Source organism: Ailuropoda melanoleuca, chromosome 6 (assembly GCF_002007445.2).
Source record: "Ailuropoda melanoleuca isolate Jingjing chromosome 6, ASM200744v2, whole genome shotgun sequence".
Taxonomy (NCBI): domain Eukaryota; kingdom Metazoa; phylum Chordata; class Mammalia; order Carnivora; family Ursidae; genus Ailuropoda; species Ailuropoda melanoleuca.
In genome coordinates, this window is record NC_048223.1 from 98945102 (window position 1) to 98959765 (window position 14664).

At 52.3% G+C, this 14664-nt stretch overlaps 1 protein-coding gene across 1 annotated transcript in view; it reads right to left on the minus strand.

The window, feature by feature from the left end:
• The window catches only part of SLIT1 (slit guidance ligand 1), a 163910-nt gene that overhangs the window by 14995 nt on the left and 134251 nt on the right, over positions 1-14664 (minus strand). The window contains 6 exon segments of the mRNA XM_011222001.3: positions 79-129; positions 131-204; positions 1862-2025; positions 9346-9417; positions 10234-10305; positions 12647-12718. Coding sequence (XP_011220303.2) covers positions 79-129; positions 131-204; positions 1862-2025; positions 9346-9417; positions 10234-10305; positions 12647-12718 — 505 coding nt within the window.

The following is a 14664-nucleotide window of genomic DNA, read 5'->3' on the forward strand; positions in this document are numbered from 1 at the left end:
CCCTCTCCCTTCCACCCCCTCCTCTCCTCCTCCTCCCCTCCCCCTCCTCCTTCCCCCCCAGGCCCAGCCTCCACTCACCTTATAGCCACTGGAGCAGGCACACCTGTACACCTCAAGGGGGTCATTATTGGCAGGTGCCCTGGTTCTGGCACGGGCTGGACAAGCAGGGATCACATTTGGCCTGGACAGCCAGGGTGGGGGGACCTGAGGCAGGGGGGAAGCGTTAGGGCAGAGGGGAGAGAAGGGCAGGATCGCACTCAAGGAGAGTGGTGGAGGTCCTCTCCCCAAGGAGATTTTGGGCCTTCCTTTCTCAGCCCCCTCCCTGGCCTCCGACGGGCCTCTGTAAAGTGAGGTTAATAACAGCACCTGCCTCAGGGGCCTTAAGGACTCAATAAGCTAATTGAAAAGCACGAAATGGGTGGGTGTAGGCACCCACGGAGCCCCCATGTGGTGGTCGGGGCAGAGCCGTCTGTGGCGTCGCAATCACTGTTACTGAAGTGGGCTCTTGCTCCCCACCCCAGCCCTGTCACAATGAGCAGGAGACCACTGCTAGCACCTCAGCAGGGAGGGGACACGGCTCTGTGAGGGGCCCAGCTTAGGAGGAAAAAGTCCTTTTGCCTTCAAGTTGTTTGTCTCCCAGGCTGAATGGGGAAGGACCTTTCCCGTCACCACAGGCAAGACCTCCTCCAGCCCCTCTTCCCAGAACCTGGAGGTGGGGGAGGAGCCAGCCGCTGGCTGCCTGGGGCACCACCTGTGCGGGACCCGAGGCCCTCCCAAGAATGAACAGAAAACCCGGCCAGTAAACTCAGGTTTGCACCTCGGACTCCTTCTAGAAATGGAGAAATATCGGTCCTGCTGAAAAGGCGTGAGCATTAAGAGAAACACTTTTCAGTAATGACTGGAGGGAAGCATGGGCAGGTTCCGGGGTACGCTGGGGTTCTGCTGCTGCTTCTGGGGCTGGTTCCCTGGTGTGTTGTCTGTGAAAACTCAGCCAGCCCCTCACTTATGATTTGTGTACCGTGCTGTTGCCCATGTTCTACTTCAATTAAAAATATTTTTTTAACTCACCAATACCTGCCCCACCCCATTAAATAAATGCCGAGCCAATGTTTTGCTCCCAGCAGCCAAGCCACAGGTCAGGCCCCTCTGCACTGTCAGCCCCGTGACCGCATCCTTCACGCCACGTGGCCATTGACCTGGGGCTGTGGGTTTCATTTCCCACGGAGGCCTGTGAGCTTGCAGAGGGCAGGGGCTGGGCCCCCAGCCGCCCCCGGCACACAGCTGGACCTGGGGCAGCCCTCGGCCTCCTCCCTCAGCTCAGCTGGGCTCCCGGGCCCTCAGTCAGTCAGTCAGTGAACCTCTGAAGGAGTATTTACAGACGCCCCGGGTGAGGCAGCTTCAGAGCAAAGCGTGCACCCAGGCCCTGTGCTTCTGCAGATGTCAGGAGAGTGGTGGCTCATTGCGCACAATTCCTACCAAAGGGAGGCCCGAGCACTCCCGCTGCTGAGAGGCTGGGAGCGTCCGGAAACGCTGCTGCTATTTTTATTTTCCTTACGTAACCCCAGGGAGGGATTAAGACCCTCACAGCCTGAGATGTTCTGCCTGGCTTTTCTCATTCGCTGTAAGTCGGGACTAGAAGTTGGCCACGCTAACAAGCAGCAGGTGCTTTATTCCCGCCCCCACCCCCCTCTGCCCCCCCACCACTCTGCCGGTCACCACAGGGACACAGGCGCCCCTGGAAGGCCCTGCCAGGTTTAGGCAGGTCCTGTGGGCCCCCCCGGCAGCAGGCGGCGGGGACGTAACCCTGTACCTAGACACACACCCCCCGCCACTGCCCCTGTTCTCGTGCTCCGGGGATCACCTTGGCATTCAAACTTCTTGGCAGGTGTGGTGAGGAGCAGCTTGCCCTCCATGTCTGGGGGTCCCGCGCAGCGGGCAATGCCTGGTTCCTTGTAGCCTGTCTTCACCCAGCCAGACAGCCAGCGGAGGTGGCAGTCACAGTACAGAGGGTTGGCACCGATGGCCCTGCATCAGAGAGCAGAGAGCAGCAGTCATCTGTAATGGGGTCCTTTACCCCCTAGGCGCTGAGGCTGCCGGGCACTCAGCCAGGGGCTGGCGAAAACCCCAACAGCCCCCGCGATGAGCCTTTCCTGCTCAGCCAGTGCTGCTCAAGCTGTGTGTTATCTTCTTCTTCTAAGATTCCATTTCTTTATTTGACAGACTCCCCGCTGAGCTGGGAGCCCGAGATGCGGGGCTCCATCCCAGGACCCCGGAATCATGACCCAAGCTGAAAACAGATGCTTAACCGACGGAGCCACCCAGGCGCCCCTTTTGTGTTATCTTCTTAGTCTTCCCCACAACCTGCTCTCCCCATTGCACAGCTGAAACAGGCTCAGAAAGGTTGAGCACTTGCCTAAGATTGCACAGAGAAAGGGGGGCGGTGGGATTTGAACCGGAGCTGTTGAGGCCAGGGCCGATCAGTGCATTGCCTCCAGAGTGCATGGGGAGTAGAGGCCACCAGTTACTGCTGGGATGAACCAGCTGCTTTCCCACGGCATCGAATCTTCTCATTAGCCCCACGGTGTAAGCTTTCTTCTCTGTCTCCGACAGTGGAAACTAGCCTCATGTGGACTCAGTAATTTTCCTGGGGTCCCACAACTAGCGAAGGGTAGCCCCTGGCTCCACACCCAGCGCTGTCTGACTCCGAAGCCCGTACTCTTTTATTTTTCTTTTCATTTTTAATTAAACAAGGAGCACATGAATGCATTCTTGTTGTAAACCATTTTCAAATACTGCAAACAAAAGCCTCCACCTCACACGATGTGGAGAACATACTAAATGCCACTGAATCGTACACATTAAAATGGTTAATTTTATCTTAGGGAAATGTCACCTTAATTTTTTTCAAAAGGCCGGTTCCTACTACTGATGGGACAGCAAAACGGTAGAACTCCGGCAGAGGGGAGTTTTGTGATATCTATCAAATCACCCATGCAGTGGCCTTTTGACCTAGCGATTCTGTTTCTGGAAGTTTCTCTCACAGATACACCTGCACAGGTGTGTAAAGACCTCTGCACAGTGGTACTGATCACAGCCTTGTTTGTAATAGAAAGAAAGAAACTACAATACGTCCATGTTACAAAGAAAGGCTGCCTCCAGTGTCTCTACCAACCACAGAAGGACCCGTGGTCACATGGTCCCCACGCCCAGGCGTGTAGCCTTCTGGTCTCTCCCATAGTTACACCTAGGGCTCTTTTATTAAAAATTATTTTAATTCAATTAATTAACATAGTGTATTATTGGTTTCAGAGGTACAGGTCTGTGACTCGTCAGTCTTATAGAACACCCAGTGCCCATTACACCACATGCCTCCTTAATGCCCATCCCCCAACACCCAGGGCTCTTCACAAATTCTACCCGCTTCCTGCACATCATTACCAAGCAGCTTCTTGTCACTAGGTGGCACGTCTTGGAGCTCTTTCCAGGTCAGCATAAAGGGGTCCACCTCATTGTGTCAAAGTGCTTCACAGCATCCCAAAGAATGGCAATCTCATAGCTTACTGAACGATTTCCTGATTGCCAGACATTCTGGTTGTTTCCAACGGCAGTGAACGCTCTTGCAGTGTGAGCATTTCTTTATAACAGGTGCCTAGAAGTAGGCGTCAGGTCCCAGAGGAAGCGCACGCGGGATGCTCAGAGCTGCCCTTCAAAACAAGATCGTATCCGCTCCCGCTCACGGCAGCGTCAGGCCAGCCCTGCTCCCCCCCACCCCCAGCCAACACAGCGACATCTCCCTGACTTACAGGGAGGGTTAGAGACGGGCGGGCGAGAGCTCCTCCGTCCAGCAAAGGGAAAAATCAGAGCCTCGGCCTGCCATTCACTTATATCAACATTATTTTGCAAATATAAGGCTATGTGATGATAATGAGAATGGGCGCGTTTATTAAGTAACAGACAGCTGCGCTGCCCTTTTCCACCTGTTTCTGGGCAATAGAGAGGAAGTGGCTCCCCCGAGGTGCGCTCGGTCTGATGAAAGCAGCAGCAACTCTGAGCAAGAATCCCCAAAATAGCCCTGCTGATGACTGCACAGTCTTACAAGGCGGCCGGGCAAGCCTTGGCCTCGGGCCCCAGCGCAGCTGCTCCCTGCCCGCTGACCTTGAGCAGCCAGCCGCGGCACCTCTCTGGGGCTCACTTTATGACTGGATAAAGAGCCTGCAATCTGGAGGCGGGCAGAAAGACAAGCACACATAACCTGGAATGGGCACCATGGGAATAATGCTGCGTGGAAAAGAAGGCCAGTTCAACCTTGACATGTATTTAAGTTTTTCTGTCCTGATCTGCTTACAGCAGCCATCCTGGCTAATGGGACAGGGGGTGATACCTTCCTTTCTCCACTGAACAGTGCCAGGGCTGCTCAGAGGTAGGGGGAGCTCAGAGGCTTTGGTTTTTTGAAGCTACAGTGTGTTTAAAAAGAAAAAAAAGACTTTTTGTAAATAACAGGAATACAAAAATGGTGCTAAATTTAAAATGTTTACATTAACCAGATTAATATTTTTAACATACAAAGCATAGGGTAATGTGATTATGTTATTCAAAATGTAAATACAGACTTTATTTTAAAATCTTTTTTTGTAGTGCACTGCAGGAGTGTGGTCTGGTAATGAGCCATGAGCTTAAAGTTTATCATGAATGACTTCTTCCTCCAGTCCTGTAGCTCATTTAAAGAAAATGTCCCAGAGACTAAGACCTCTGTGAATGTGGGGACCTTGACAGGTCAGGATGGTCACAATGCCAATTCCCCCATCGTCCCCCCACAAACGGCAGCAAATGGGCACCTCAAATCTTTTTTTGAAGATTTTTTAAAAAGATTTTATTCATCTATTTGACAGAGAGAACACAAGCAGGGGGAGTGGCAGAGGGAGAGGGAGAAGCAAGCTCCCTTTTTTAAAAGATTTTTTATGATTTATAAGTAAACTCTACAGCCAATGTGGGGCTCAAACCTATAATCCCAAGATCAAGAGTCACAATCTCCACTGACGGAGCCAGCCGGTCGTCCCGTGTGCCCCTCCAATCTAAGTGTCCCTTTCTGACCCTTTACATAAAAATAATGATAAAGAATAATAAAATCTCCCACAGTATAACACTATTCAAAAGTAAATTCTGGGTTGACCCGCCGGTTTTCCTTGTTTCCATATAGAGCCGACTCTGAGCCACACCTGATTTCAACCCTTCACACACTTCACTTTCACCTGGGGACCATTTTTCCCACCAAGAGTGACTGTGGGCTCCATGGGGAGCGGAGAGTCACAGGCCCCGTTGACGCGCACCAGTGGGGACAGGATGTCAAGCCAAAAGGGCTGTGATTCAGGTCTACGCCCTAGCAAAAGTATAAATAATCCTGCGTTGTTGATGTTTGGTGTAACTTGGAAATAGCTGAAATAGTGGATACACAGTGCGTTCCCGCCAAGGCCCTGCCGGGCTTCTGTCAGCGTAACCGGGACCAAAATAGCTCTGCTGTGGCTGTTCCACGGGGCCGCCGACTGCAGAGCGCAGCTCACACTGAAACTTCGAAATCTCCTTCACCTGAGCTATGCCTCCTCTGCCCATTCTCCTCTCAGGCAAGGTGCTCGTGTGCGTACTGTCTCCGACTTGTGCACCAAAGCTCTCAGAGGAGGAACCACCGTCCCCTGCTGTGCCCGACACCAGCAGGCCGCCCGCGAGTGTTCATGAACCAACAAAGCATGAGGAAGGCACAAAGCTCAGTGTGAAAGCAAAGGAAATTCAGAAAGGAGAGAGTTGTCCATCGTCCCATAGATGTAACTAATTTAATGTTTGTGTATTCCCTTCCAGTTCTTGTGCTCACACACGTACGTCAGTGAAATCAGCGTACCGTCTTCCTTATCCTGCGTTTTCACCAAGTAGTAAAGGACAGCGCCAGACTTCTCTAATGAACTACGTGCTGTTCTGTCCGATGGGCATACCATGGTCTACTTGGCATTCCCAATTTACTTTTCACACCGAATTCTTAATGAATTCGGAATCTAGCTTCCCGGCATGCAGTAAATCAGAGGCAACAAAATGCCAGATTAGAGAAATGAAGGATGACGTTGGGGAACTTTGGCACAGGATCTGGGACACAGTAAATATTCTTTGATGAAGAGGTGGATGGATGGATGGATGGATGGACGGATGGACGGACAGATGGACGGATGGACAGACAAATGGAGGAAAGATGAGCTAATTGCAAAGTAAATATGAAAGTTAACAGCTGCAGAGAAGTGTGTAGGGTATTAGAGCCCAGGGCAGTGATGAGCACTCACAGTCATGGCATATGGACCGTAGTGGACCTTAGAAATAATCTTTGTACAGGCGAGGAAAGAGGTCCAAAGAGATGAATGAATTGTCTGAGATCCCATTGCAAGTTGATGGCAGAACAAGGACCTAACACCACACATCCTAATCCCTAGAGTTCAAGGGGTTTAAATATGGTGGACCTCAGCCTCCACCACACCCTCTGCTTACTACCCCCTCCACCTGCATACTGCTAGTGAAGAGGAGACGCTTGGGCCAGGGTCACAGTAGGAGCAAAGGGCACCTCCAGGAGCCAGGGATGCTGGATGCTAACTCTTGGGTAACTCGTGCCCTGCCGTCCTCAGGGACAAGCACAGATGCTCTCTGGAAAGAAGCATCTCTGATGTAGGTCCTCAGAATTCCAAACGTCAGCCAAAAATGAGCTCACAACCACTAACCACCAAACACAAATGCAAACAAGCCCTGTTGAATGAGAGTTATCAAGAGCAATGACCAATGCGGCCCCTGCCTGGCCTTTATCTAGAGCCACTGTCTCCAGCCAGGCTCCCTCCTGCCTTGTCCCATGCCAGCCAGCCTCCACGTGTCACCATGGCTTTCTAGGAGCTTTCTACGACTTCATTCTCCCATAATTCCCTTCTATCTGTAACATAAAGTCCACACTCTTCAACATGGCACAAAACGCCCTTCACAATGGAATTCCAATGTTCCTTTCCAGATTCATCTCCTCCCACCCCACACTCCTCACCCAACCAACCCCCTATTATCCTATGTTGGACAACACCCCTGAATATGTCATTTACTATCTTGCCATCTTGCCTTTGCACATGCTGTTCCCTCCTGCTAGAATGTCCTTCCCTATCTTCTCCAGTGGCAAACCCCTAGCTAGTCCGTTTCTGAGGGCACCAGCATCAACATCACCTCCTCTGTGAAGCTCGTCAGACTTCCCCAAAGTGAGTCATTGCTACCTTTAATTTTGCTTTATAATATCCCTGATGGTCATGAAGGCAGAAACCCTGTGGTAATAAATTCTTCAGCACTTGACTCACCGTGGTTATTCAGGACGTATTTATTGAGGCAATAGAGAATAAGTAAATAGCTTTGGAATCAGACACACCCAAGTTCCAATCCTATCTCTGTCATTTCCTAGCTTTAGGACCTAGGGAAGCCGCTTCATTTTTCAGAGCCGGGGCCTGAATGGAGAACGTAAATGTAAATAATAAACGTAAAGAAATACAAATAATAAATGTAAATAAATAAATGCAAATAAATAATAAATGTAAAATGGAAATAATAAATCCTCCCACCTAGGACAGAGTCCTTCTTCCCTTTCACTCCCATGGCAGACATCACTAATCAATCCCTGCACTCCTCCCACGGAGTGCAGACCAGCGCTGGAATCTTCACTGTGGGCTCAGGCCAGTCCCTGTCCAATTTGCAGAACTGGGGCAGAGCACAGTTTCTACTTGTTGCTTCGGTCTTGGCATAAAGGAAACACCACAGATAAAGTACTCACACATAGTAAAGTATTTGTCCCAGACAGACCCTCAATAAATAATGCCTATTGCTATTACCATATTAAATACACAGATCCTTTGTAAGATACACTATGATGTCAGAGACTAACATGTGGAGAAGGTGAGTCTTACCAACGGAGAAAACCCAGTGAGATTACTGGACGAATGAAGCTCAGGCGGTGGTGCTGGGGGCCCCAGAAGGCTCTTGGGGGGGGTGCCTGCCCACTCAGGCCCTGCGCACGCGAGTGTGGGCAGAGAGCAGGACGTCCTGGGAGCGCGCGGGGTCCCAGCTGCCGTGCCTCTGGCCTGATGCCTGCTTGGCCTGGAGCTGGGACACGGGGAGAGAATGCTCTGCGCCCGGCCGCAGCCCGGAAGTAGGGTGGTCCTGTCCCGGCCCACTGCTTCCTCTTTCTGTCAATTGTGGTAAAAATATACACAACACCGAATTTGCCATTTTGACCATTTTAAGAGTACGGTTCGGTGGCATCAATCAGTGCAATATGGTGCAACTCCCACGACTGTCTGGCTCTGAAACTCTGCATCACCCCCGTACCCACTAAACAGAGGTCCCCGTTCCCTCCTGCTTCCAGCGCCTGGAAGCCACCTTTCTCCTGCCTGTAGCTGTGGGCCTACCATCCTGTACCTCCTATCAGCGGAATCACACAGTATTTGTGCTTTAATGTCTGGCTGATTTCCCTCAGCAGGTCTCCAAGGCTCGTCCGTGTCTGCAGCGGCTGCCAGAGTTTCCTTCCTTCTTACAGCTGAGCAAGATCCTGGTGTATGGAGACACCACATTTTGTCCAACAACTTGGGTCGTTTCTGCCTCTCGGCTCTTGCATGAAGGAGGCCGCTGTGCATGTGGGCGTACAAGGTACCTGTGCTGAGTATCCGCTTCCAGTTATCTGGGATACACACTTAACGTGGATCTGCTAGGCCACAGGATAATTCTGCTCTTAGCCTTTTGAGGAACTGAACATACTGCTTTTTAAAAATCCACATGGTACCGCCAGCTAAATGGTTTTGGAAGCAATTCGACATTGAAGAACACCAGTTCTTGGGGGCAGTAAATGTCCAGAGCTTATCCCCCACCCTGTGAAGTAGGTGGCTTAAGAGCATGGGCTTTCGAGACCAAAGACTCCAGCCCCTACCAGCTGTGCAACTTTGGGCAAGCTTCTCACATTTTCTGGGCCTGTTTCCTCGCCTGTAAAATGGGAGTCATTGTACTCATGCTGTAGGAGTGCTGCGAGGAGGAAATCAGCTGCGGCAGCTCATCCGGGTCGTTACTACTCTCATGACTGCTTACAAAGAGCCCTCCTCAAACCCATTGCTGGGACTGAGAAACAATGAACGTGTAAGGGTCTGAGATGGGGAGTGTTTGACGTTCACGAGCTCAGTTAGTTTCAGGCTAAAAGCCATAAACTCTGCCAGTCTCAGGAGGTAGGGGGGAGGGGGTCTCTCTCAGAATCCAAGTTCTGTTTAAATCCAAAAAGGCCTCGAGAATCGGGCCACTGTTACTTACAGGTGAGACAGGGAGGTCGCGTCTGTGAAGATGCCCTCTCGGAGGCTGGAGATGTCATTGCCGTGCAGGGACCTGAGGAGAGATGAGGCCGTCGGTGCCTCCTCCAGGCACAGAGACTCGAGAACCGATGGAGTCATGTGTCATGCTTATCCTGGGTCTCTCTGTCAGTGCCAGAGGGAGACGGCCACCGGCTCAGAGACCAGGCCAGCTGGCCACTGGCAAGGGTGGGGGAGCCCCTCATAATCCAATTAGACAGCCCTGCGCCCCAGCCCTATTTGCCATCACAGATAACCCAAAGCACCATTTCTGCCCACAGCAAATGGACCGGGTGTGCGGCCCGGTGCCCTCCCCCCCTCGGCCGGCGAGCCTGAGGGCTAGGCTCCCCCTTGGTAAAAAGGTTAATATGGCAAGCCATAGGTTGAGGGTAAAGAATGTCCCCGTGCCCCAGTCTGGGCTGCCGGAGGGTCCCACGCATGGAGCCTCAAGAGGGCTTCCTAACAGGCATGACGGTGGGCTTTGATCACAGGGCAAACACCTCCCAGTGGGAATTCTTAGAAAAGGTTCACAAATCCCTTGTGAATACTCTCCACCTGAACCGGAAACTCACATGCAAACAAGGGGCTACCTTATGTTGGATGCCACCCCCACACACACACTGCTCCCCCAAACACAATGTGGGGCAGACAGCAACCCCCCATTTCTCGGAGTTTCCCATTCGTTCTTCAGCCTCCGTGAGGGGCTTGAACGAGCACAGATGGGCCTCCTATCTTGGGACACTATTGGCCCTGCTGGGGCCACAGATGTGGAGACAGTTGTGCCCACCACGTGGGCCGCGGAGCCCTCCGTGGGCTGGATTTTCACGGAGGAATGAAGAGCAGGGAGACTTACAGCAGGCGCAGGGAGCGCAGCCCCTGGAAGGCCAGCGGAGGGATGCACTGGAGGGCATTGTAGCTGAGGATGCTGTGGGAGGAGAGGGAGGGTGAGGGAGGAGAGACCAGGACAGGGAGGGGCCGGCGCCAAGTTAGGGACCAGGCCCCTGCCGGCTGGCTCAGCAGCAAAATGAGGGACGCCTGAGCATGGAAGGGGGTAAGGGCTGAGCCCTGGACTAGTGAGCCCTGTGACCCAGCCGTGTCCCCCAACCCTTTTATGCCTCCATCAGTTCCCCCAGATGCAGAGCAGGGACAAAAGCAATGACAACTTGATAGGGCTTTTGTGCAGCTAAGGGGAGATGACCCAGGTGAAACCCTCAGCTTCCCTGTGAAGTTGCCCCTGACCAGGCCCTGCCTCACTCCCGGAGCAGACAGGTGGGCCTGGACCACCTAATGATGTGCCATGAAGAAGCTGTGACAGTGTTGGGAAGGCTCTGTGACCATGGCCCCCCCCCCGCCCCCATCGTAAAGATGGGGACTGAGGCCCCGCAGGGTGACAGAACTTCCCCAGGGTGCTGTAATTAAGTCCCTAAGCTGGGTTTTTAAGTCAGCTTCTCAGTTTCCTGGGTCCACAGACTACACCATTCTCCCTCAAGGCTTCCAAATAAACGGATCCATCAAGGGCAGAAAGGGAGGTTGAGAATAAAGGAAATGATACTCATAAAAGCCCCAAATGTACATCCGAGGACTGACGGACACACAGTCATACAGTGGAAGACCACTGCTCACTGACCAGGGCAAGGAACGACCCGTGCAGCGACAGGGAGGAATTTCAGAGTAACTATGCTGGCTGAAAGAAGCTAAACAAAACAGAGTATTGCTGGAGGATTCCATTTATGTAAAACTCTGGGTGGCGCGAACGCATCCATAGAAAGCCGACGGCTGGCGGCCTGGGCCGGCAGTGCCAGGGTGGGGGTGGGGGGCGGAAGATGCGCTGTCACAGGGCACAAGGAGACTTCTGGGGGTGTCGGAAGCGGTCACCATGTTGATTGTGGTGATGGGTCCATGGATGGGAACATAAGTCATGACGTAGCCAATTGTGGGCTCTAAGTACGTACAGTTGACTGTATATTAATCACACCTCAATTAAGCGGTTTCTAAAATAACGAGAGCCAGGAGACGCTCCTGGCCCAGGAGCGGGCTCTGTGTCCCCTTGCAGTGGCCAGAATCACTGAGGCCAGGCTGCCCAGCCCCAGCAATATAGATGGTTCTCCGCTGGGTGCTTAGCAGCAACCCTGGCCAGCGGCTCCTCTTGCCCTCCCCTAGCCGTGATCCCCAAAACCGCTTCCAACATGATCGAATGTCCCCTAGAGGGCAGAATCACCCCAGTTGCTGGCAGCTTCACACACAGGCCCAGGAAGACTCTGAAATGGGACCCAGTGGGTGAGTAGACCCAGGGGGCAAATAAGCACAGGTGGGGAACTGAGAACCAGCATTTCATGGCCTTGGGCCCACATTCTGCTCCTCGAGCAGGGAGGTTCTGGCGGTCATGACCCAGTCCTTTTTTCTGGGTCTCGGCTCTACTGTTTTCTGGATATTGGACCACAGTAGAATCTAAGGGAAAGTTCTTCAGTTCTTGGCACATTATCTATAAAGTGAGGTGTTGAGAAGGTAAGTGTGATACCCCTCTTAAGCCACAGGCCAATAGAAGGGATGCTTGCTATACTTTCCAACCAATTGCTGGGAATGTAATTAAAGCAATCATTAAAATAGCTCAGCCTATGGGCATGAAAACGTTCAAAGGTCGCTGGATACAACAGTCCAAACTGGAAACAACCCAACTATCCAGCAACAGTAAAATGAATAAGGAGAATATGGCAGAGTCCTACGAAGGAATACTATACAGTAGTGAAAATGAACAGACCACAGCTTCCCACATGAGTGGATCTCACAAACACAACGGCAAATAAAAGCAGCCAGATACAAAAAAAACATATCTTGTATGATTCGATTAATATAAGGTTCAAAAATGGGCAAAGTGAAATTTGCTTGTATAGAAGAGCGTATGTAGATGGCAATACTGTAAAGAAAATCAAAGAGTGATCACCATAAAAGTCAGGCTAGGCACTGCCTGGAGATGGGAGGAAGGGGGAATGATCAGGAAGGGATGGGGCGACTTTTGGGGTGCCGTGTTCTATTTTTTTGCCTTAGGTATTCACACATGGGCCAGCTTTATGACTACTTGCATTTATTTTTTTTTGCATTTTTCTGTATAAATTTTTCTGTATATTTTATAATTTAAAAATTGGGTTTTTTCTTTTTGGCCGGCAGGCCCTGTCACGCCCCCTGGTGGTGATACTGCGAATGACCAACGGGACTTGGGGAAAGCCTCAGTGGCCAGAGCGTGGATGCCCTCCCGCCCCTGGACTCACAGAGTGGTCAGCTGGCTCATGTTGGTGAAGGAGGAATTGCTCAGGGAACTGATCTTGTTGTTGCTCAAGTCCCTGGAAAAGACAAAAGCATTATTGTTTAGAAAGAAAGAACCCGACCCTGCTCTCCCCTCCCCCACTCTGCCCGTGGCCCTCCCTCAGCCAGGTGGCAGCTGGGGGGCAAGAGGGGGGCAGCAGAGAGGGGCATTTGGTGCACGATTACCTACAGCGCCCTCCTCTGCTCCCCGAACTCCCACTACATCCCCGGGGCTGCCTGTCTCCTGTTCCTGACCCCCACCCCAGTCTTCTGTCCCCTTCCACCCTGGAAATGCTCCCACTGAGGAGATGGGCTGCCTCCGAACTACCAGACCTCCTGGTCTCTGTGCTTTCTCCTCTTGCTACCACTTAGCTAGCTCCTTCCTAGCCCTCCCACAATCCAATGGGGGAGACAGTAACCACCATTTTTCAAATGAAGGCACAAGGTCTCTGAGTGATGAAGCCCACCCAGGGTCACAGCTGATACCCCTCTTCTCAAACCTCTTGCCTCCCCGTCCTTCCTTCCTCAGACCCCTGACTGGCTTCCCATACTCTGCCCCACCTCCTTGGCTGGACCTTCTCAGTCTCTCGGTGGAGCTTCTTTCCCAGCCAACCCTACCTTGCCAGCCCTCTCCCTGTTGTCCATTCTGGGAGCCTGGGGGACACTCCAGGCTTCCCTCCCACCACAGGCAACAGTGCCCTTCTCTGTGGGCCCAGCAGCCCCGGCTTATGAACTCCCCTCCAGAGACACTCCAAGAACATTCCACGTCTTGTGCTTCTCCCCCACCCACCCAGTCCACAGCCCCACAGACAACCCAGAAACTGTGGCCCCACCACCTCCTCTCTCTCAGCCTCCACCTCCTCCCTTTCTGCTCACTCAAGCCATCTCTCTCGCAGCTTCTGGCTCAGGTTCTACCTCGTCTCTCACCTGCAGCTTTGCCCCCTTTCGATCCACACGGACGGGCACCGCCGCCATCTTTCTAAGACACAAATCTGACTAAGTCACTTCCCGGCCAAATACCGCGGTGGCTCCCATTTGCCTAAAAAATTAGTGCAGACACCTGCTAGGTGCTCTGGGTTCTGGCGCACCTCTCCCTCACCTCCTCCCGATGCCTGGCGTGGATTTGCTACCCTTCCTGAAATTCTCTTGCCCCTGTTCCCTTCGCCCACTGCTGAGTTTGCCTCTGCCCCAGTCCGCCACACTGAGTCCATCACCCCCGGCTTCCAGCCGCACCCCTAATGTGCATTCCCTCTGTTGGAACACTCATCAGTCCCATGACTTTATGTGCCCCAAGTCTCTCGCTTGCCTCCCCCACCACCTTCAGTGGAGGGGCCATGACTTAGGGGCCTTCACGTCTCTTCACTTCGTGCAGCTCTTGGCTCAGGAAATATTTGTAACATGAAACCATACGCCCTGCCTTCAACTTCTCTTAGTGAACATTCCTCTAACATTGTTCTTGGACACATTGAGGTTCTTCACTGACACTCTGCACTCTGGGTGGCCCCTCCTGGTGATGGGCAAGGACTGGCCCCACATCAGTCCTCTCTCCCTCCTCTTCTCCCAAGTGTATCCAAGCCAGCAGCACAGCAGCTCCAAATCAGACCGGAGAAAAGCTGTCTACGTCGTTGCTGCTCTATCACCAGCCACCAAGTCACTGCCCTCCGTCCCCTCCCCACATGGGAATAGTCCAAACACATCTGCTGGGTCTTTAGCAAAGACAGATACCATGGAGCTTCACGATTCTGGAAGCTAGTGCTACTCAGAGTAGCCAGCCCCTGAACTGAACGTCCCACAACCAGGAACTTCTGCCAAAGTCCAAATCACTTACGACACTAAACACACAATGTAGTTTAGCTCGCAGTTTTGTCATAGTAACACCTTCTCAGTGAAGGAAGCAAGACATTGATTTACATCTGGTGCAAGCTTCTTGTCTAATTGTGGACACATTACAAACAGTTCTCTAGTGACCACTGGTCTGTAGACC